Raw genomic sequence first — 24,946 nt, forward strand, 5'->3', positions numbered from 1 at the left:
CGTCACAACCTGACATTGAATAAAAGTTGTCATAAAGCATTTTTGTTTCAACGCTGTATTTGCGTTTTAGAATATTGGTTGGGAAATGACTAAAATCTCATTGGTTAAACGTCGTCAAAAACATGTTCCAACGTTAAGTTTGAGTTGCTCAACATCAGGACCTAATTCAACACGTTCTCAAAGTTGTTTCAATGTCTGGTGCCTGCTGGTGGGCAGCCATTCAACATCTTTTATTTTTCAAATTAGACTTCGTCCTTTACAGAGGACAAACATGTATTGTTGGGTCTCGGGAATGTAAAAAATGTGTGGGAAATGTCTTTCAGTTTGACTTTTAAACAATCTTGGTGTGAATCTGGCATGAGCTAATTCTCTCACACTTGCATCGTGTGCGCTAGGCATTACTTTAAAAAACATATTTTGGAAAAATTAACATGATACTGCTGTGTGGGTGCATGCTGACGCTCTTGATAGTAGCCTGTGATGATAAAAGGATGGAAATTTCAAGACAATAATCTGATAAAAGCAGGTGCCATATGCGGAAAAAAACATGAGGTTTGGTGCACAATTAGAGCAAGAAAGACATCTGCTATGAATGCCGTAGTCATAAAATCATTCAGTTCATTCATTAAGTGAAATGTTATCAACAAACATGAATCAATCTTGCTTATCAGTCTAACGGTAACCCAATTAAAAAAAAAAAACTGACTTGGGACCCTAAATTTTGTTGCACCTCTAAATGTTTCTAGGACATCTCAAACCTCCAAAGTGGCAAACAGCCACACAACGGAGATGGAAAATATTGTGAAATATGATTGTATCGTTCAGAAAAAAGCCACAAAACATTTAAAAAGAGTATTGTTGTTTCCATTGCACTCAAGTCTGTTGACTTCCTTCATAAAAACATTATCTCATGAATTTGTTTCCAGGAAAAAACTATTGTTTTGCCCTCTAAAGCCTTTCGTACCAAAAGTATCCGCTGGGCTGATTAAATGAATTAAACAGATGGATGGACAGATTGCAACATGAATAGGTGGATCATCAGATTATAAATAGAAATACAACTACTGTTGCCTGCTATACAATCTCTGTAAATATTATTTTAAACATGAATGCATTAAGTCTATGGAATTAAGTGAAAGCTAACGGCTGCATGTTGTCAATTACAGTATTTGAATCTCTGTGCCAGTTAATAGGTGGTATAGAAGACCAAAGAGGGGATGGGCATTTTAATCCCAATGATTGGCAGAGGGTATGAGATATTGTTAATTATTTCTTTACAATAAATCATCTCTGGAGTGAAATGCAAAACCTATAGTCAGGCAGTCCAAACAAGACAAAGAAATGTAAAGTAACGGTTATTCACTTGTCTTGTTGCACATTCCGTAAAATCGATGTACCGTACGTCTTATTGCGGCTTCTTGGGGTCGTCAGCCATATGTGTTGATGTTAGACTTGAAAATATCGCTTGTCAAGGGACAATAATAATAATATACTTTAGAGTAGTCAGTGTACAGCTTGCATATTATTATAAATCTACTAGCCTCTGAGAATGCCTCCACATAATAGAATTGATGTTTCCCATCAATGAACCACAGCTCTCCAATACTAGAGAATCTGTAATGCCATACAAGCTGTACACTGACTTCTCTAAAGCAATGATTCACAACCTTTTTTTCAGTGAAGTAGCCCTTACCCAGGTTGAAAAAATTAACGTGAAACACAGTGCCGTAAGTGTAGGGCAAATAGCTCCAAGCACAGTGCTCATCTCTCTTTTTTTGTCGTTGTGGCTTGTGCAGCCCTTTGAGACAATTGTGATTAAGGGCTATAGAACAGAATAGAATACAAAGTACTTTATTGATCCCTGGGGGAAATTCAGCACCACAGTTTGCTCACAATAGACAATAAACACTTAGGTATTTTTTACATGTGAATAATATAAATACAGTCTATTATACAGCATTATTCACATGTGAAAAATATAAATACAGTCTATTATACAGCATTATTCACATGTGAATAACATAAAAACAGTCTATTATACAGTATTATTCACATGTGAATAGTATAAATACATTACACATTTAAGTACAGTCAAAAAGGAAATATATGCATTATCGATACATTTTTTTAGAAATAAAAGTAAATATTTTTAGTAAACAAGGAAAATATTAACTCAATTACAAATAAAGCTGCCCATAAAATAATTATCAACTTCTTTTGCCTTCTTTTGTGGTCATGATAAAAATGTGTCCTGAAATGAAAAATATGATTAAATAATTAATTAATTTGTAAATAAATGTGTAAAAAAAGACAACTACAATTATTATTCTTTATATACCTCCGCCAGACGGTTATGTGATCTCTGGTGTTAGTTAGTTAGTTAGTTAGTTAGTTAGTTAGTTAGTTAGTTAGTTAGTTAGTTAGTTAGTTAGTTAGTTGCATGGGCAGGTATATATACAGCTTTAAAATGTGTAATTTTGAACTCTATCCATCTGTTTTCTATAGCTTGTTCTTCTCGGGGTGGAGGCTGGGTACATCGCCACTTCAGGGGCGTTATTTTGAACTATATTTATTGAAAAGAAAAATAACTTTTTAGCTGTACTGCCAGTTTCAAACGATATACTGTAATAGTAAATGATGAAGTGGACGATATGTTATGTATTCAGAACATAATACAAAACAAAAACTAAATTTTTTCAATTAAATAATAAAGTACAACTCTTCGTGTAGTCACCGTTGTTAAACCTGCAATTCAAGTGACAATACCATAAATATTTTCTTTGTAAAAAAAGAAAATACATGCAATCAAAATGTGGCTCAAGACAATCACAATATCTGAATCAGATTTATTGGCCAAGTGTGTTTAACACACAAGGAATATGACTTGGTAGACAATGCTCTCTTTGTTCAATGCAAAATTTAATAAAGATACTTAGTAAGATTTTAAAAATTAATAAAAATAGAGTAGCTTAAAACTGAATCTCAACATGTTTTGAGGACTTACATCTTGTCAACGAGAGTGTTTTGGAGATGTTAAAGTGTGTATTTGACGAGTTTTGATGAATTTGCTGCCTTAATTGTGACTTAATTTTCGCGTTAAAGTAAAATATACAACATTATGTCTGTGCTTCTGGTGTTAGCTATGTTAGCATGCTATTTCTTCCTCAGTAACAACTAACAAGTTAGTATTTGTGTCACTAATACGGGAGCCAAAGTGTATTTAGTTATAATCCTTATACCATACGGACGATATAAAGGAAAGGTTTGGTAATAGGTTTGCCAAGTCCCTGAAAAAAAATTACGGACGACTCGATTATTTTCACCTTTTTTATTTGTGTGAAAGGAGTTTTATAATATCCGCAAAGGTTGAATGGTTGCAATTGGATTCTTCTTGTTTGTTGAAGACGTTTCCGAAGAGTCAATCTGCATCAATTAAACCCTTAATTGTATGACCTGATGACAGACAATCTACACGCAAACTGTATTTCTGTACTATTTGACTCCAACCAGAATTTATCAAAATGTTTAGATGTGCAGGTTTTGGAATAATGCAAATATATGGCAAACACATTGTTCAATAAAAAAAATTGTGTGCAAAATAAACTGAATAAAAATAATATTTTCTTAAATAAAAGTTTTTCCTGTTTAACTTAACAGAATACAAATAAACACCTTTATTTACAGACATCTGTACTGCTTAACTTCAAAAAGTACAACAATTCAGTGTTCAGCTTTATGATAGAGCAGGTCTCCAACTTTTTATCACTGTGAAAACTACTTTGACAAAAAGAAATGAGAGTTGAGTATTTGTCTTTAATTTGTATGACTGGCAACATTTGATTTTTTTTTGTGGTCATTGTGGTAATGTGGCATTAAATAGAAGCATAATGTCTAATTTTAACACTTACAAAAAAACTAAGAGTTGAAGCGATTATTATTTGACCCTTTGGTGAGCTACTGTATCACCAGCTACCTGTTGGAGAGTGTTGTCCTCATTTCACTATCATAAAGTGTACTGTCACCGAGGATGGGTACAGTTCATATTTGAACTAATTTGTACCATTTCCAGTTACCTGAGCATCGATACCAGTACCAATTTTTGGTACTTTAGTGTCCCCAAAATGTGTGTGTTGGTCAATATGAATTGTTTTTAATACAAACTCCGTTTCCACATGAGTTGGGAAATTGTGTTAGATGTAAATATAAACGGAATTCAATGATTTTCAAATCCTTTTCAACCCATATTCAATTGAATGCACTACAAGAACAAGATATTTAATGTTCAAACTCATAAACTTTTTTTTTTTTTTGCAAATAATAATTAACTTAGAATTTCATGGCTGCAACACGTGCCAAAGTAAAGTAGTTGGGAAAGGGCATGTTCACCACTGTGTTACATGGCCTTTCCTTTTAACAACACTCAGTAAACGTTTGGGAACTGAGGAGACACATTTTTTAAGCTTCTCAGGTGGAATTCTTTCCCATTCTTGCTTGATGTACAGCTTAAGTTGTTCAACAGTCCGGGGGTCTCCGTTGTGGTATTTTAGGCTTCATAATGCGCCACACATTTTCAATGGGAGACAGGTCTGGACTACAGGCAGGCCAGTCTAGTACCCGCACTCTTTTACTATGAAGCCACGTTGATGTAACACATGGCTTGGCATTGTCTTGCTGAAATAAGCAGGGGCGTCCATGGTAACGTTGCTTGGATGGCAACATATGTTGCTCCAAAACCTGTATGTACCTTTCAGCATTAATGGCGCCTTCACAGATGTGTAAGTTACCCATATCTTGGGCACTAATACACCCCCATACCATCACAGATGCTGGCTTTTCAACTTTGCGCCTATAACAATCCGGATGGTTCTTTTCCTCTTTGGTCCGGAGGACACGACGTCCACAGTTTCCAAAAACAATTTGAAATGTGGACTCGTCAGACCACAGAACACTTTTCCACTTTGTATCAGTCCATCTTAGATGAGCTCAGGCCCAACGAACCTGACGGCGTTTCTGGGTGTTGTTCATCAACGGTTTTCGCCTTGCATAGGAGAGTTTTAACTTGCACTTACAGATGTAGCGACCAACTGTAATTACTGACAGTGGGTTTCTGAAGTGTTCCTGAGCCCATGTGGTGATATCCTTTACACACTGATGTCGCTTGTTGATGCAGTATAGCCTGAGGGTCCTGGGTATGACTCAAAACTGCATCCGGTGATGAGGCTTCAGTTCGGGAGTTCTGGAGTTTTGGGGAAGGTGGAGTTACCCCTCAGTCATCTTTACTCCCAGGTCCACTCTGACCCGGGGTGGTAGTACCTGTCAGGGTCCCAGCTATGGGTTAAAATAGCTTGCAGAGACCGCCTCAAAAGTTTCTGCCTCATTGACCAGTGCCTACTGGCTAACCACTTGGTTATAGGCTATGGGAGAAAACCCCTAACGAAAAATCTGTGGCGAGGACCCGCATTAGGCAGTCACCAACAGACCGGTGCTCTGGCAGTCCTCTGCAACACCATGCGGCAGAAGGTCGTCATGAGCTTTTCATGCCACTGGAGGACACCACATGGGGCCAAGACAAAACAGTGCGGATAGAGACTCCGCACTTCTACCACCACTTAAATCAATTCACTGCGCAGGTGTTTTGCTCCTCCTCAGCACTACCCCCAACCTCCCCGCCCTCAAGTCCTGCGGCGATGGGGAAGGGTGGCTGGTACAGGTCAAGGATGTGACTGGCAGTACCTAGCCCAACCCTGCACGTAGGCGGCGTGCGAGTGAAGGTCGCTGTGGCATGGGATGGAACAGCATGCCTCCCCGGCAGCTTCGCACGTGACTGACTGAGCAGCACCGCTCTGCTCACCCTGGAATGGGAAGGGCCTAGAAAAGGTGGCCTAAAAATGGTCTGTTCCTCATCGCCCGGGCAGCCTACCGCAGCTGCCGGGCCATCCCTTTATGCGGTCGTAAACAATCATACAAGAGAAACAAAATTCCCTTCACAATAGCGTCATGGAACATCCGCACACTTTTGGATGTGCATGATCTCTCCTGCCGCCCGCAGCGAAGAACAGCACTCGTTGCGCACGAACTAAACCGATACGGCATTGACATAGCCGCCCTGAGCGAAACCCGCTTACATGGGGAAGACTCAATTACGGAGGCGGGAGAAGGCTACACTTTCTTCTGGAAGGGTCATCCAGAAGGCTCCCGTCGTCTACATGGAGTGGGTTTTTCCGCCAGGACAAGCCTTCTTCACAATATCCCAGAGTCTCCAGTGGGCATAAGCGAAAGGCTCATGACGTGGCGTGTACCACTCACCAAAAATCGCCATGTCACCCTTATCAGCGCCTACGCCCCAACCCTGGATGCAGACCTCGAGAGCAAGGACACATTCTATGCCTCACTAAACTCCGCCATTGAGGAAACTCCTCCCACCAACAAGCTCATACTCCTTGGGGATTTTAACGCGAGGGTGGGCTCTGACAGTGGGCTCTGGACCGGAACACTTGGTCAGCACGGGGTTGGTAGGCTTAATGATAATGGGCTTCGCCTCCTTACACTCTGCTCTGAACATCAGTTGATCATCACCAACACCCTGTTCCAGCTCAAGGATAAATTCAAGACCTCCTGGCAACATCCTCGCTCCAAACATTGGCACCTCCTCGACTATATTATCACCCGTCGTAGAGACAGGAAGGAGGTCCTAATCTCCAGAGCGATGCGTGGAGCGGACTGCTGGACTGACCATCGAATGATCAGAGCCAAATTTCAGATGGAAGTCCGCCCCCAACTGAAGAAAACATCACGAAACAAGAGACTCAACTGTGAAACACTCAAATCCAAGCACTGTGTAGACCAGATCAGAGCACAGCTTGCAGAACATTTGTCTGCAATCCCTGATACCCACCTGGACCCTGACATCAACACCTGCTGGAACTCCCTAAGAACTGCCATCCATCAGGCAGCAGAGGAGTCCCTTGGGTACACCAGGCGTAAACATCAGGACTGGTTTGACAACAGTGCACCGGATATCCATAAACTTCTCCAGGCAAAACACAAAGCCCATGCTGCTTACCTGGCCAACCCACAATCCATCACACTAAAGACTCGACTCTCCTCCATAAGAGCCGAAGTCCAGCGTACCCTCAGAGCCATGGAAAATGCCTGGTGGATCAAGAAAGCCAGCGAGATCCAACTTTATGCTGACACAAACAATTCCCATGGATTTTATGATGCCGTCAAATCCATATATGGTCCACAGAGAAAAAACATAACCCCAGTCAGATCGGCAGACGGAGTCACCCTCTATAAGGACACACCCCAGATCCTAAATAGATGGGCTGAACATTTCAACACTCTCCTTAACTCCGAAAATCCCTCTGACCAGGACATTTTCACCAATTTCCCAACCACTCCCCCTGTCGACCACCTGGACTCCCCGCCTACCTTTGCTGAGGTCCTAAAAGCCATCAAGGGCCTAAAAAACAACAAAAGCCCAGGCCCTGACGGTATCCCAGCTGAGGTGCTGAAGTTTGGTGGCTATCTCCTCACCCGCCGGCTTCACCAATTGATTGATTCCATCTGGTCCTCTGAAGCCATCCCCCAGGAATGGAAAGATGCTGTTATAATAACCATCTTTAAGAGGAAAGGTGACAAAGCCGACTGTGGAACCAGCAGAGGAATTTCCCTGCTCCCTGCTTCCCTGGTCATGCTCTCTCGTTTAGTTACTCACATCTCTGAGAACATCCTGCCTGAATCACAGTGTGGATTCAGAAGAGATCGCAGTACTACTGACTACATGACACTTCCCACCTTCTACCTTCCTAGTCACGTCCGTTGTGTCCTTGGGCAAGACACTTCACCCTTTGCCTCTGATGGCTGCTGGTTAGCGCCTTGCATGGCAGCTCCCGCCATCAGTGTGTGAATGTGTGTGTGAATGGGTAAATGTGGAAATACTGTCAAAGCGCTTTGAGTACCTTGAAGGTAGAAAAGCGCTATACAAGTACAACCCATTTATCATTCATTTTACATGATCTTTGTAGCCAGGCAGGTACAAGAAAAGTGCCGGGAACACCACCAGGATCTGTACATCGCCTTCATCAACCTGTCCAAGGCATTTGACACTGTAAACCGGAATCTCCTCTGGGACTTACTGGGAAGGCTGGGGATTCCGCCAAAGTTCCTCAACATCCTGAGACAACTACACGATGGAATGCGAGCCTGTGTCCGCATTGGAGGCCAGCAATCCCCCTCTTTTAATGTGAAAGTCGGGGTCAGGCAGGGATGTGTCCTAGCCCCTGTCATATTGAACATCTTTCTCTCAGCAGTCACCCTCCTCACACACAAAGCTCTGGGAACCACAGATGGCATCCACATACAGTTCCGGCTGGACGTCAGTCTCTTCAACATCCGGCGCCTCCAGGCCTTCACTAAAATTACAAAACAACAGATCCTAGAACTTCAGTATGCTGACGATTGTGCTCTCCTTGCCCACACGCCAGAATCTCTACAACGTGCACTTAACGTGGTCTCATCCACATACAGTGCCCTAGGACTCAAGGTCAACATTTCAAAAACACAGATCATTGCGCAACACTCTAACCACCAGTCAGAAGTGCCTGTCTTCAACATTGATGGTCAGCAGCTCACCATCGTTCCACATTTCACCTACCTCGGAAGTGTCCTGTCCCCCACCTGTAACATCGATAATGACATCCAGGTCCGTGTTGGTTTAGCGTCTGCTGCCTTCGGTAGGCTCAAAACCAGGGTCTTCCTGAACAGAAACCTGATAGTTTCCACCAAAGCAGCTGTTTACAAAGCAGTTTGTCTGTCCACACTGCTATACGGCTCGGAAGCCTGGACCCCTTACCAAAGGCACGTCAGAATCCTGGAGAGATACCACATCCGCTGCCTGCAACGGATCCTGGGTCTGACCTGGGAGGACAGAGTCCCACATGTGGATATTTATGACCGGACCCAAACACCCAGCATCCAAGTGTTCCTTGCGCAAAGACATCTGCGCTGGGTGGAGCATGTGATCCGCATGCCCGCCCAGAGGCTCCCCCGACAGATCCTCTACGGCCAACTCCAGGAAGGCTGTAGGTCTCCTGGGGGTCAGCGGAAACGCTACAAGGACCACATAAAAACCCTCCTGAAGCGCTGTGCTATCCAGCCTTCCGCACTGGAAGTCTTGGCTGCTGATCGCCACACCTGGCGCAACTGCAGTCACGCCGGCATTGCTCATCTCCAGGAGCAGACCACTGAGAGGAGAAAACAACAACGTTTACAGCGACATCAGCGCGCTGCAGGGGCCCCCTTCTCAAGCGTGGACTACATCTGCCCCACATGTGGCAAACTATGCGGGTCGCGCATTGGCCTGCACAGCCACATGCAATGGCATATACGAAACCCCCCTCAATAACCCATTACTGGAGCAACGTCATCATCGTAATCGATGGACAGCCAAAGAGAGCCTGAGGGATCGAAGGTCACGGGCTTAGCTGCTTACGTGCAGTGATTTCTCCAGATTCTCTGAACCCTTTGATGATATTACGGACCGTAGATGGTAAAATTCCTTGCAATAGCTGGTTGACAAAGGTTTTTCTTAAACTGTTCAACAATTTGCTCACGCATTTGTTGACAAAGTGGTGACCCTCGCCCCATCCTTGTTTGTGAATGACTGAGCATTTCATGGAAACTACTTTTATACCCAATCATGGAACCCACTTGTTCCCAATTTGCCTGTTCACCTGTGGGATGTTCCAAATAAGTGTTTGATGAGTATTCCTCAACTTTATCAGTATTTATTGCCACCTTTCCCAACTTCTTTGTCACGTGTTGCTGGCATCAAATTCTAAAGTTAATGATTATTTGCAAAAAAAATGTTTATCAGTTTGAACATCAAATATGTTGTCTTTGTAGCATATTCAACTGAATATGGGTTGAAAATGATTTGCAAATCATTGTATTCCGTTTATATTTACATCTAACACAATTTCCCAACTCATATGGAAACGGGGTTTGTAAAACAATCTAGGCAGCACGGTGGACCAGGGGTTAGTGTGTGTGCCTTACAATAAGAAGGTCCTGGGTTCGATCCTGGGGCTTGGGGTCTTTCTGTGTGGAGTTTGTATGTTCTCCCTGTGACTGCGTAGGTTCCCTTCGGTTTCCTCCCACCTCTAAAGACATGCACCTGGGGATCAGTTGATTGACAACACTAAATTGGCCCTAGTGTGTGAATGTGAGTGTGAAGGGTGTACCCTGCCTTCTGCCCGAATACAGTTAGGATAGGCCCCAGCACCCCCGCGACCCTAAGAGGGACAAGCGGTAGAAAATAGATGGATGGGAACAAAATCTAGTTTTTAATTGGAACATTTAAAAATAAGCAGATTATGATAACCTCTGTCCATTTGTCATATCTGGTTTTATCATTAAATTTCTGAGCCAATTGCTTTGTTGCCCTTGAAAATTGCAACACTACTAAGAGGCAGTTTGGCTGAGTCCGCTCTCAGTGCTGCTGGAGTGATGGCCAAGTATTAGTGTTAGGGATGTAACGATATGATACTTTCATACCACGGTTATTGTGACCAAAATTATCACTGTTATTATAAGATAAATATTGTTGAATATGCTCAAAAAGTACTTATGCAAGGATTAAATTCTTCAGATTTTTTTCACAACTAAACAAACAAGTGATTTGATTTTGGGGGTGATCCAGATCATTTGAACTACATTGTCTTACGTGTACGTTACAAGACTCATCGTCTTTGTGTGAGTGTATGCAAATGGCCCCTGACAAGAGGGTTCACTCCGTTCATTTAATTCCTCCATAGATAGCTTGAAAATGTATGGGCGGATTTTGATCAAACTATCGGGAAATGTCAGAAATGGGATAAGGAACAAGTGATTTGACTTTAGGGGTGATCCGGATAATTCAAACTACTTTGCCTTACGTTTACGTTACTTGGCTCAACATCTTTGTGTGTGTATGCAAGCGACCCTGACAAGAGGGTTCAATCTGCTCAGAAAGTTATGGGAGGATTTTGATGAAGCTTTCAGGAAATGTCCGAAATTGGATAAGGAACAAGTGATTCGAATTTGGGGGTGATGCGGATCATTCCAACTACTTTACCTTACGTTTACATTACGAGGCTGATTGTCTTTGTGTGTGTATGCAAGCTACCCTGACAATAGGGTTCATTTTGTATGTCATACCTCCATAGTTAGCGCAAAGAGTTATGGGCGGATTTTGATGAAGCTTTCAGGAAATGCCCGAAATGGGATAAGGAACAAGTGATTTGATTTTGGGCGTGATTCGGATCATTTAAACTACTTTACCTTATGTTTACATTACGAGGCTGATGGTCTTTGTGTGTGTATGCAAGCGACCCTGACAAGAGGGCTCAATCTTCTCAGAATGTTATGGGAGGATTTTGATGAAGCTTTCAGGAAATGTCCGAAATGGGATAAGGAACAAGTGATTAAATTTTGGGGGTGATACGGATGGATTATTCAAACTACTTTACCTTACGTTTACATTACGAGGCTGATTGTCTTTGTGTGTGGATGCAAACTACCCTGACAATAGGGTTCACTCTGTATATTTCATACCTCTATAGTTAACGCAAAAAGTTATGGGCGGATTTTGACTGAGGAAATTCAGGAAATGTCCAAAATGGGTTAGGGGTGATCTGGATTCAGAATTAAAATAAAAAAAGAGTGTACCCCGCCTTCCACTCGAATGCAGCTGGGATAGGCTTCAGCCACCCCTGCGACACAGAGAGGGATAAGCGGTAGAAAATGGATGGATGGGTTCTTTACTATTGACAGATAGGCCTGGCTGGGGTCTGTGCTCTGTGAAAACTTTCCTAGTTTTATATAGTTTTGCTGGATTGGTTTTTGTCTCTTACAATAAACCAACCCCAAAAGTTATGTACTGTTTATCATATTTTTTGTTAATGAGGCAAACTTGCAACAATGAACAAGTTAAATTTTGTAGGTATTGTCCCTTGACAAGATATACGAAAACCCTTGTTGATGTTGTGTGATGGCTGTACTCGCGTCCTGTATACCAATAATGATCCTGCAAAATGACCACTGTTTTGTGGCATCGGTGACATCAGAGACCTTGTTTGCTGTTCCCAGCACTAAATTTGAAAGTTTGGCTAGGATGCTATCTTTAGCCCAAAGGCCATCATTACATTGAAACAACATTCAAATGAGCAAACTTGTGCACACAATGCTTTGCAAAGGGGAGAAGGGAGGAGCCAACTAAACGGCTGCTCCTAACCTGCCCAATCGCGCCCATGCAAATGTCCTGGGCTAAAATTCAATGGACCTCAGGCTTCCCTGCTTCAACTACTTATGTATTTGCATAGCCTGGCTGTGCTCCTCTCAATTTGGTTTCAGATAACAAGATGTAGTTTTTGTTTTTAAATAATACCCTTGAGGGGGAAACTTGTGCAGACATACTTGGGTTTGAAAGCTTTTTAGATGTGGTGTCTTCATTTGCATAGAAGCTAATTCCACTTCTCATTTAAATGTTAAGTTGCCTTGATTACTATGGAAGTGTATAAAACTGCATGAACACGAGCAGTATTATCAATAAATACATTATAAGGACTTCTCTCTTTAGAAAAAAAAAATGCGTTGCACAATGCATGTGTACACAGGTGTGGGGTTTGAAACCTAAAGGCAAGGCAAACAAGCTGGTAATGTGTGACATTACCAGCTTACCAACATATCACAGGCAAGATGATACACTATATTTACACTATGCTTTAGGTTGTTGAAGTATCTCTCCTTTTCTTCAGCCCACTTATTGCATTAGTTCGCTGCCTTGTGTGTGCTCTGTGTGTATGTGTGTGTGTGTGCGCGCGCTCTGTGCGTGTGTGTGCGCGCGCTCTGTGTGTGTGTGTGTAGGCCACTATTTTGATGACTGCCCTGGGACAAAAGGCTCATCAGGGGTGATCGTAATTACAAGTGACCAGGACAATACGGTCGCGTATGGAGGAACTAATACAATGCGAAGAGACATTTATACAAATAAAGTATGTACCCCTCCTTCTCCTGCACCAGCCTCTTCTTCATAAATGACTGAGTGAAAGCAGCCCATGTGCAGGGTGCAGGGATGGGGGTGGGGGCAACCAAAACAAAATATCATAATACTTACACTATGCCCATGCTGATCAACGCATAGTGTAGAAAGCACATGCATAGATCAACTACTGTGTTCTTTGTTCTCGCAAGGTTATAAACTTGTTTCTCTTTTATGTACTTTGCAGCGCTGTAAGTTTAAATGATTATTACTACTTTAAAGGCAAAACAGAAACTTCCTGATAACTTAAGCAAATATTGTATAATATAATATAAATATATATATATATATATCATAATGTATTTTATTTGTATTATTGTTATGTTTATATAATACAGTTTAGTTCTATACATTGCAAGAGTTATGGATAAAGGGATTTGTTCCCAGTTTATAAACTCATTCAGATTATTTTTTCCATTCATATCTCTTGTTATCTCCTCTGCATTACTGCTTGAACTTTTTTCCCACGCATGCCAAAAGGTCATTCAGTGTTTACTACGTCCCTGTACTACTAACTTGTTTCTCTTTCGTTTAAACTATCTTTAATGTCAGCTATACTGTACTTTGCAGCACTGTACTTTGAAATGATTATTACTATACTTTAAAGGCAAAACAGAAACTTCATGATAATTTAAGCAAATATTTGTATTTTATTGTATTATCCATCCATCCATTTTCTACCGCTTATTCCCTTCGAGGTCGCGGGGGCGCTGGAGCCTATCTCAGCTACAATCGGGCGGAAGGCGGGGTACACCCTGGACAAGTCGCCACCTCATCGCAGGGCCAACACAGATAGACAGACAACATTCACACTCACATTCACAGACTAGGGCCAATTTAGTGTTGCCAATCAACCTATCCCCAGGTGCATGTCTTTGGAGGAGGGAGGAAGCCGGAGTACCCGGAGGGAACCCACGCAGTCATGGGGAGAACATGCAAACTCCACACAGAAAGATCCCGAGGCCGGGATTGAACTCAGGACCTTCGTATTGTGAGGCAGACGCACTAACCCCTGTACCACCGTGCTGCCCTTATTGTATTATTGTTATGTTTATTTAATACATTTTATTTCTATACATTGCAAGAGTTACAGATGAAGTAATTTGTTCCAAAGTTATAAACTACCGGTAATTCAGATTCAGTTTTTTTATTTTTTATTTCTCTTGTTACTCTGTATTACTGCGTGCACTTACCATGAATTGATTAACGTGGACCCCGACTTAAACAAGTTGAAAAACTTATTCGGGTGTTACCATTTAGTGGTCAATTGTACGGAATATGTACTGCACTGTGCAATCTACTAATAAAAGTTTCAATCAATAAAAAAAAAAACTTTTTTCCCTCTCATGCCAAAAGGTCATTCAGTGTTTACTACGTCCCTGTGCTACTAACTTCCTTAACCCCTTTCACAAGAAAGAGAAGTAACTCTTGAAATGCGATTTAAAAAAAAAAAAAAAAAGGTTGAGCGCGGACGAGCTGCCTTAAACGCGCCTAAACAGTGAACGCGTGTGGTGCATTCACGGACTGCCTCGTAAATTAGATTACCACCCGCTTGAGAAGTTGATGGTGCATGCACGTTTGTATGTTGCGTTGTAGCATTTGTATTGAAGTGATATTTTTTATTAGTAAACAAGTTAAATGGCGACGCCGTTACTAAGATTTTAGTCAATTCCCGTGAGTGTATTAGTGCAGTGGTCCCCAACCTTTTTGTAGCTGGGGACCAGTCAACGCTTGAAAATTAGTCCCACGGACCGGGGGGGGGGTTTCTCATAAAGAAATACAATCATGTGTGCTTACGGACTGTATCCCTGCAGACTGTATTGATCTATATTGATATATAATGTATATATTGTGTTTTTTATGTTGATTTAATTTTTAAAAAAATATATATATATATATATATTTTAAATTTAAATTTCTTGCGCGTCTCGGTACCAATCGGTCCCGGGCCGCGGCCCGGTGGTTGGGGACCACTGTATTAGTGTATAAGTGTAACGCGACAACTTTCACTGCGCATGCGTGCCCATAGAGCGCCAATTTTACCGGGGTTGACGGGGGGCGGTGTGTTTGTGGTGGTAGGAGGAGCTGTTGTAGCGCAGTCTTGCCGGAGTTTAAATTAATGTCAACCTGCTTGCTTACCGTGAGAACGAACCCGGCGCTGATAGTGAAAGTACGAGCGAACAGAAGCAGCGTGAGAGGCAGCACACCGGGGAAAGTGACTGACATGACTCGGCGGCCCAGGAACAGGTTAGCTAACAGAAATACACTTGTCGTTTTTTTTAAGTTGTTATTTTAAGATAGCATGTCGTCGTCGCTGCTTCCTTCATAACGTTCCAGAAGAGATATTGTTCTGTTGTGGCTTATTTTTTTGGGGAGGGGGCTCGGGTCGCGCGCGCCGCTGACAGGTGGTGGTCATCTGGTGCGCGCTCCCGCTGTCAAAAAAAAACAAAAACCTGAATGAATGAATGTGTGCGTGGTCGTGCGCGTATCTGTTAAATGATAACCCATGCCTATACTGTACGTTTTATTGCAGTAGTCACCTTATATCAAAGGACGCCGCGTTTTCACTTTCACACTTACAAAGATGACTGCCGTCAATTGTCAATTGTTTCCCATACAAGTGGGTAAGAGAGCAGCAAGTCAATCAGGAATGTACTTAACGAAGTAAACAGTAAAACCTTAGGTAGATGAAAGAGGAGCACAATTATTTTATGAGTGGTGCTTCCATTCACCTGTTGCACTGAGGCTTCCACTTTTGCCTCCACATTGTGCCTGCTCTACATTCTGATTGGCTGCAGTGTGTGTGTGTGTGTGTGTGTGTCCACGCACTCTACTAAGCAAGTATGCCCAACAGCATTTGTAATAGTTCCATCCATCCATTTTCTACCGCTTGTCCCTTTTGGGGTCGCGGGGGGTGCTGGAGCCTATCTCAGCTGCACACGGGCGGAAGGTGGGGTACACCCTGTATGCAGGTCATTTTCAATTTCACACTTGTCTTACTCCAGCAAAGGTCTGCAACTTTTTTTTTTGCATCACCAAAGTCTTGCTTTTCCACACACTGTAACTGTAGAATAAAACCACATGTTCCCCTGCAGATAGCCTCGTTATCATTAACATTTCTATGCACTTTGATTAATAATAATTAAATGAAGGGTTTTTGGTCATCTCTGGGGTTTTGTGTTACCACTACACTTAACAGGTTCAGACTTTATTCTAGTGCAAGTCAGTCTAATACAAAACATGTAAGATAGATACTGTAAATAAAAAAACTATTTAGAGATTCTCTGATATCTACCCCCAAAAAATATCCAATTACTTATCTTTTTTGCTCAATATTCCCTAAATAATAGAAATGAGTCTGGTAAAAAAAAATTTTTTTTATCTTAATCACACCAATCATGGCTTTTCAGAAAGATCACCACTCAAAAGTTCCTGCTGAGAAAGACCAACCTTATTTTCTAGGTGCCTCGCTAGAGCTAGTTTAGTTTTTTTCAAAATCTCAGGTGCAGTAAAGGAAAAAAAGTTATTGTGGGATGGAAAGGGGGGGGGTGTATTTGTGAGCAGCAAGTCAACCATTAATGTGCTGAACATAACACTTATCATTATTGTCCAAAAACACTTGAATAGCTGTTTATCGGGAAGTGGAGTTCCTGTTCACCTGTTACACTGCAATACCTTACCTCTCCTCCACATGGTGCTTGCTCTACATTCTGATTGGCTGAAGTGTGTGTGTGTGCGTGCGTGTGTGTGCGCACGCGCCCAGTGTACAATCCGGCTGCAGGTCTGAACATGCCGGGCTTGTGAAATTACGATTGCATGTGCCAATCCCAGTATCTGTAGAAACCAAAAACATAAGAACCTGTTCATCCATAAATCACCCCCCTTTTCCTCCACATCTTGTGGGTGTCTTGGCTAAATGCCTGCACCCAAACCTTCAAGAATGACTGGTTCTGTGTGTGTGTTTGTGTGCGTGTGTGTGTGTGTGTGTGTGTGTTTCATAGTACAGTACTCATTTATAAGGATAAAACAAGAAGTAACTGTGTTATTATTTAAAAGTGTATGTGGTCATGTCTGATCTATGTATTTCAGTGTTTACAGCAGTGAGGAGGATGAGGAAGAGGCTGAGCTGTACGAACACGATTACGAGGGCATGATGGCAAAGCCTGGTAAACGCCACCTCGGTAAAACGCGCTGGACAAGGGAAGAGGTATGCCTTTCACTGCTTGAACAAAACACAACATTTTGACCATTTAACTCATTGCATCCTTTCATTGTCTAGGATGAGAAGTTGAAGAAACTTGTCGAAATTCACGGATCAGAGGACTGGAAAGTAATTGCCAATTTACTATCCGTAAGTACACACCACAATGAGAACTTATAAGGCACGCGCCGTAGGTTAATTTCGTTTTTTTCTGATGTGACCACCAGAACCGTACAGATGTGCACTGTCAGCACAGATGGCAAAAGGTCCTCAACCCAGAGTTAATCAAAGGACCCTGGACCAAAGAAGAAGACCAGCGGGTAAGGAAAAAACAACACTTAAAGGCCATGAAATTAACACAGCTATAGTGCAGAATATTTGTAAATGATAAATGATAAATGGGCTATACTTGTATAGCGCTTTTCTACCTTCAAGGTACTCAAAGCGCTTTGACAGTATTTCCACATTCACACACACATTCACACACTGATGGCGGGAGCTGCCATGCAAGGCGCTAACCAGCAGCCATCAGGAGCAAGGGTGAAGTGTCTTGCCCAAGGACACAACGGACGTGACTAGGATGGTAGAAGGTGGGGATTGAACCCCAGTAACCAGCAACCCTACAATTGCTGGCACGGCCACTCTACCAACTTCGCCACGCCGTCCATTTGTAGGAAAATGTATGTTAAATTGTGTGTTCATGTTTAAATCTGGATTTATCTTGGTTTGACATTGACATTTTGCAAACTCCTGCAGATTAGACTTGCACTGGATTATAATTACCGGTTTACGGAAGTACACTATCCATTGTTTAAAAAATCAAGTTTGACACACCAGAAAGTGTAAACAGGAAGTTTCACACACACACACACACACACACACACACACACACACACACACACACACACACACACACACACACACACACACACACACACACACACACACACACACACACACACACACACACACACACACATTAATGCAAATGCACAAAACCTAATTATTCCCTGGGAATCAATAGCACTAAAAAGGAATAGTTTAGGACGACATCTTCCAATACTGGATGAAAGGGAGTGCGATATAACACCGGTGAAGCAGCATGAAGAAATACAATTGGTGAGAAAGGTGCGCGTAAAATTGCACAAAAGAAACTACAGAGAGATAGTACATCAACAAGCAGAATTCATAGTTTAAAAGCGATTTTTTTGTTCTCGACCTCCTAACTCACCGACTGACTAAAACAGGGATTATTCCCCTCAAGCTATCGATAAGACCAACAATGAGTGTTTCGTACAATTTAAGCAACAGTTATTTCCCAGCAATACCTCTTCCCCTCCAAAAGTTACACAACACCACCAACTTGTGCGTGTTTATTGGACGTGTCCGAGGGGTGCTTGTATTTCCATGCAGATGCCACTGTAATGATTAGCAGGGTAGCTAACGTTCCACGGGAAACTCCCTAGGTGCTCGGCAGGTGTTCTCAGTCACCTACGCAGAGATAAAGAAGGGGGGAAAATACTTTTTCTGGAAGGTGTCAATCTCATAGTGACACACCTTTTTTATTATCTGCATCCCATCCATCCTTCTCCCTGCTCCTCTTCCCCCTGCAGGTAATAGAGCTGGTTCAGAAGTACGGTGCCAAGCGCTGGTCGGTCATCGCCAAGCACCTGAAAGGGCGCATCGGCAAGCAGTGCCGTGAGCGGTGGCATAACCACCTTAACCCGGAGGTGAAGAAGACCTCGTGGACCGAGGAGGAGGACCACATAATCTACCAGGCGCACGAGAAGCTGGGCAACCGCTGGGCTGAGATCGCTAAACTGCTCCCCGGCAGGTAAGATTGATTTGTCCAAAAACGTGAAAAGAGTGAACATTCTGTTTCTAAAACCCGGTGTCACACGTAAGGACCGACAACGCAATTAAAAACCATTGGAACTCCACCATGAGGCGCAAGGTGGAGCAGGAGGGCTACCTGCAGAGCGCGGCCAAGGGCACCAGCTCGCCGCTCTCTGTCGGCCATGGCTACACTAAGCCCAGCGGCCACCTCATGACGTTCCCACACCACTCGTCCCGTCACACGCAGCTTTCTCCCGATTCACCGCTCAGCTACCAGTACATATCGGACACGCAAAGAGTGAGTTGAACACAAATTGGTGTATGACGTATTTATGGATTGTTTGCTGAACTGGCTTGTGATTGGCCACATAGGTGTCCTTCCCTTTGGCCTTGCACTTTCTCAGCATCCCCCAGCATGGAACCACCGCTACACAGGTATGAACTACATTGTGATGATACTAAAACCATTAGATTGCAATATTAGGAATTAGCCCTTACAACCTATATGTTGCTTCTTTGTCATCGCTCAGAGACACTATGGTGAGGAGGACCCTGAGAAAGAAAAGAGGGTGAAAGAAATCGAAATGCTGCTCATGTCTACAGAGAACGAGCTGAGAGGACAGCCATCAATACCAGTGAGTTGTGTGTGTGTGTGTGTGTTTTTGACAACAGGATTTATGTGCACATAGCCTGACCCGGGGGGCTTAAAAGACAGCGGTTAGCTTTGTGTGAAAACTATGGAGGAAACATCTGGGGGGCCTGTTGCTGCAGGAGTGATGAAACAGGACTTCGTCTTGCCACGTGTGTGTGTGTGTGTGTGTGTGTGTGTGTGTGTGTGTGTGTGTGTGTGTGTGTGTGTGTGTGTGTGTGTGTGTGTGTGTGTGTGTGTGTGTGTGTGTGTGTGTGTGTGTGTGTGTGTGTCCACGACCCCTTGTGCAACACAACACAATGAGTATCACCCTCCTGCCATCTTCAGTTCCCTTTCTGCTTTTCTTCCATTTTAACGCCCCTTCTCTTCTGGTCACCCTTGCACTTTCTTTTACTAATTTTAATTTTTTCCCGCCAGATCAACTTGCCTTATCCAAGCTGGGCCAGCCACAGCCTGTTGACTCACACAGTAGAGGGTGTGGCGATGTCATTACCTCATCACCGGACTGCCGCCCCGACCCTACCTTTAGATCAGAGCAGCCTGCCCGAAGAAAGCGCTTCGGCTTCGCGGGTTCACGACACCAGCAGCGATGACAACAGCGCATCGTTCTCCAGTGCAATGCCTGAGTTCATGGAGTCTGTCCTTGACTCGGTAAGCATCTACGCCACCACTTGCTGGCTCTCCTTTTGACATAGCACCTGTCACAGGACATGATGTTACAGTATAATCCTGTCTGTTAGCATTTAGCTTAGCCAGAAGTCTTTTTACCCACCGGTGGGCCTTGACCCGACGTCTTCCGCCCACCTTTCCTCAGAGCCTTGCCTCAGTGGCTGAGGCCAGAACCGGCAACTTCTTGGAAAAAAGCGCTCTCAGAACAGACTTGTTTGTCCGCTCAACTCCCAAGTCTTCGCCTGTCAGAAATCTTCCCTTTTCGCCCTCGCAGGTAGTTAGCCGCGGGCCTTCAGAAGCCAATCAATCTCTAGCCTGCCCATCATAGCCAATCATCACACTTTGTCCAACCACACAGCCACTTTTTCCATTTTTTATATTTTTACTTATATGAATCGTCCTGTTTTCTTACTTCTTTTTTTTTTGTCTCACAGTTTCTTATCCAGTCCATGAGCCCGGAACACTCGGACAGCAAGCAACTCCCACTGAGCTCGCCTGTGGACAGCGAACCTCTCATGGACGACGCCGCCAGACCTCCGAAGGAGAATGCCATGTGAGTGGCGGGAACTCTGGTTTCGGTGCACAGATTTGCGTTGTTACTTTTAAATTGAAAAAATTTATCCCTTTTAGGTTCAGAACTCCTAACATCCGCCGTTCCATCCTGGAGTCGTCCCCTCGCACGCCCACGCCTTTCAGGTCCACTGTGGACCTGCAGGAAGACCACGGACCACTTAAAATGCTGGTGAGCACTACATCACCCACCAAATGTCCTGATGTTTCTTTCGTAAAACTCTGAGGTGCCTTACTGTTTTTTTTCCTCCAGAATGCTCCTTTGGACCAGCTGTCAGTAAACTCCATCAAGCAGGAGCATTCGATGGAGTGCGCTCTCGAGCAGCCGCCTCTGAAGAAGATCAAACAAGAGGTATGAACACTTTCTTCTTCTTTCTTTCTTTAGTTTATTTCGAACATGAACACACTTACAACATCACACAATTTCATATCATTCACTTTACATCATGTCCGAAAAGGAGTAGGAAGAAGCAAAGCTTATTTAATCCTACCCCTTTCCCACTTCATGAGCGTTTACAAATATATACATAATTTACTGACCTTTTTATAATAGAATGACATCTGTGAATTAGTATATACAACAGTTTTGTAATATTTAATTAATTAATTCAGTCATTATTAACATACTGAGATGAAGAATATCTTACCCGCAATATTCTTTTCATCTAAAAGAATGGAACTTTTTGTCTGGATTTTTTTATATGATATGGATCCCCCTGGGTCTGAAATAAAATATATATTTACATACATGTTTTTGTTGTCCAAGGTGGAGTCCCCATGTGAGAGGAGTCCTTACATGCAGTGGGAAGGACAAGACCTTCACACGCAGCTCTTCTCGCCAAACGGCCCTGCACAGGAAGTACCAGTAAGTGATTAGATCCTAACCTACCAAAATACATAACATAACACCATGACATTATGATTTATAACAGCAAACTTACAAAACGGACCTAATCTAGCTATGCTAGTATGTAAATGCACTGCATAAGCCAGAGGTGTCAAACTCATTTTCATGGAGGGCCACATCGCAGTAATGGCTGCCTTCAGAGGGCTACGTTTTAAAAAAAAAAATAATTTAAATTATGCATGCGGTTAATACCCTGTGGTTAATCATGATTAATTGACATTCAAATATGATGCATCCGATTTAAAAAAAATACCATTTGACAGCACCTTGTATAAATGTATCATCCCCTCACAATATTATTACACAATTGTCTATGCATTTGATTATTAGATTTTTTTTTAGCAGACATTTAACTATTTTTATCTTTACAAAAATATTTTTGTAATACATTATATAATATAATGAAATTATATTTGGCATTAACATAATATTAAAGCTTAAAAGATATGCATTTTTTCTGTCAAAATTGAAAGATCAAATGCATTTAGTTAAAAAAAAAAAGAAGAAGTATTTTATTGACACTTTTTTGGGGTTTTCACAGCCACATAAAATGATGTGGCATAAGCTATCAATTGTTTCACATTCTCTATTCCCTTCTCTTTAATTTGAAAATGGTGACAAACGTTCAACTAATGTAAGTGACTACATGTAAAAGATGTGCTGTGTATGAATTATCAGGAGTATAGGCAGGGAAGGAGGAAGATTATTCGGACATGCTGGGTTGTGCAAATGTAACCATGTGATGGTATTAGGCATGTCCAAAACAAACATACCATGCACAAGGACTAAGTTCATGTTTTCTTTATCCAATCAGGACTTGATCACAGTTCCATCACTCAGCGAAGATGCACACAAAATCTACTTCCTCCCTCACAGGGCCACCGACAACCAACCACTGGTATGTATCGTAACATAGTCGCCACCATCTTGGTTTTAAAAAAACACAACAAATCTGGGGCCGTACTTATCAAGCTTCTTAGAGTGCCATTTTACACTTAAGTCCTGAGAATTTGCGAAATTTAGTCCTACTCTCAAACTTAAGAATAAAAGCTTTTTATCAACGTTCTTAAGTCTAAGAATCACTCCTACTCTCCACGATATTTAAGAGACCTTCAGAGGTGTCTTAAGTGGTTAGGAGTTGCCAGCAGGGGATGGCACTGAGGCGAGAGAGACGTGCGCGAACGTTCAGGGAACGGAACAATGTTTTGTTTTTTTTGATGACGAGCAGCTGATCAAATGGTATCGTTTAGACAGAGCGGATATTATTTTTGTCACAGATTTAATACTTTTCGATTCCTTGTTGATTTCTGCATGTGTCTGCAATGGGCTAGTATATATAGAGCCACCCATACCAGTTTCAAATTAGTTGCCTAATTAATGAATTGGAAAGAAAATGTTATGACAGTAGCGTATGTGTGTGGCCGTGAGGTGAGTGACGTCAGTGAGTGTGTGGGCGATAGAAGAGAGGGAGCAATAGCGTGAGTGCCGGCGGGGACTAGTTTGTTTTGTATTATTTTGTAGTTTATTGTCAAAATATACACTCCCATTGTCCACTTAATTATTTCCAAGATATTTCTTTATTCTTAGACAACGGATTCCCTTCCGTGATTGGTAATTTCTATGGACACAGAAATGACGTCACCTGAAATTCCGTTTACGGCACATAGTAATGTCGTAATTCAGCTCTGAGTGTGACACTTAAGATTCAGTCCTACACTTCGCTGAAAGTGTGAGTAAGACGCTTGATAACTCACTTTTAAGTGCAGCTTTCAGCGAATAATTTATTTACTCTTAAGTCAACTCTTAGCAGACTTCTTAGGAGTAATTCTAAGAAGCTTGATAAGTACGGCCACTGATTGTTATCTTCTGGTCGATTGCAGCTCAGCCCCTGGGTCAAAATGGAGCAGCATGTCCAGGCAGTCGACCAGAGCCACAAGTACATCAAGGCCTTCCCGACGAGGACGCTGGTCGTGTAAACGGCACATGAGACTGGTGGTCATTTTTGCTGTGATACAAGTTGGGAGAGGCTCCACGTCCCACGGGTCAGCCAACCAAAGACTATATATTTTTTTATTTATAGTTAATTGCTTTGGGTTTTTCTACATGTTTGGTCTTGTCGTCAATGTAAATGTAAATGGGGGAACATGAGTTATGTCATTCGCATCGGGCTGTTTTGTTAATTCTGAATATCTGATATTAATATAAAGAACAAGTTGATTAATTTATTTGCTGTTTATAAATGTTTTTATTTGCGACAATTGGCCAATGCAGCAGTGTTGGAAGATTATAAGTATTTAAGCCCTCTTAGCATTATCCAGTGGCATCTTTAATGCATTGAAAACTGACCTGTTTGCTTGATTCAATGATATTGTTTTGTTTTGTTTTAAAGGCTGTAACGGGTCTACCGAAAATTTCAAGTGTTTGGTGCGTGTGCCAATGTAAGACACTTAAAACTACTGAACAAGCTGACTTATCAGTCAGGTTTTACGCAGCAGAAAGGGACAACCTTACTAGTATTAACTGTTTACCACATTGTCACCTTTTAATTTCCTGAAAAAAACATTCCATGAACAAACATTTTAAATGGAAACAATTTATATGTATCTACAGTATATCTACATGTTTGTGTGTTTACCAAATGAGGTTATTTGTGCAAAACCACAAGCTTCATCAAAATGCACTTGAATTTTCTCCATTTTAAAAAGAGAGAGAATACTAAACACTGATATTTTATAAAACAGTAGCGACTGTGCATGGTATGTTGCTGTTGTATTTGAACATTTCTTTGAATAGTTTTGTGTAATGCGTATTCAATCAGCATTTTCCTTTTTCTTTTTACGCGACTGCTGTAGCCCATTTCAAACACTTAGGCAGTCAATATTTCTTTTTAAAAGAAAAAGAAAAATGCAAGTTTATACTTTATTTGTAGTGTGTGTGTGTGCTAAAGTAATTTTTTAAGAAGCATTTATCAGCCAAGTTTTTCACGTTTTTATACTTTTCTATACTGCCTAGAAAATAAAGTGTTGTTCT

At 42.1% G+C, this 24,946-nt stretch overlaps 1 protein-coding gene across 2 annotated transcripts; it reads left to right on the forward strand.

The window, feature by feature from the left end:
- The first annotated feature begins 15,115 nt into the window (after nt 1-15,115).
- myb (v-myb avian myeloblastosis viral oncogene homolog) lies at nt 15,116-24,922 on the forward strand. 2 transcript variants are annotated; one of them, XM_062043528.1, is made up of 16 exons: nt 15,116-15,331; nt 17,174-17,291; nt 17,364-17,435; nt 17,513-17,605; nt 18,899-19,119; nt 19,191-19,419; nt 19,494-19,556; nt 19,652-19,756; nt 20,188-20,421; nt 20,585-20,713; nt 20,874-20,992; nt 21,070-21,181; nt 21,263-21,361; nt 21,776-21,874; nt 22,731-22,814; nt 23,797-24,922. In XM_062043528.1, exons 1-16 carry the CDS (start codon nt 15,204-15,206, stop codon nt 23,890-23,892), a joined length of 2,001 nt encoding a protein of 666 aa, XP_061899512.1. In that variant the 5' UTR covers nt 15,116-15,203; the 3' UTR covers nt 23,893-24,922. The 2 variants fall into 2 exon arrangements, with proteins under 2 accessions (XP_061899512.1, XP_061899514.1); XM_062043530.1 differs by lacking the exon at nt 20,585-20,713.
- Nucleotides 24,923-24,946: the final 24 nt, after the last annotated feature.

Source organism: Entelurus aequoreus, linkage group LG04, assembly GCF_033978785.1.
Source record: "Entelurus aequoreus isolate RoL-2023_Sb linkage group LG04, RoL_Eaeq_v1.1, whole genome shotgun sequence".
In the NCBI taxonomy this organism is placed as follows: Eukaryota; Metazoa; Chordata; class Actinopteri; order Syngnathiformes; family Syngnathidae; genus Entelurus; species Entelurus aequoreus.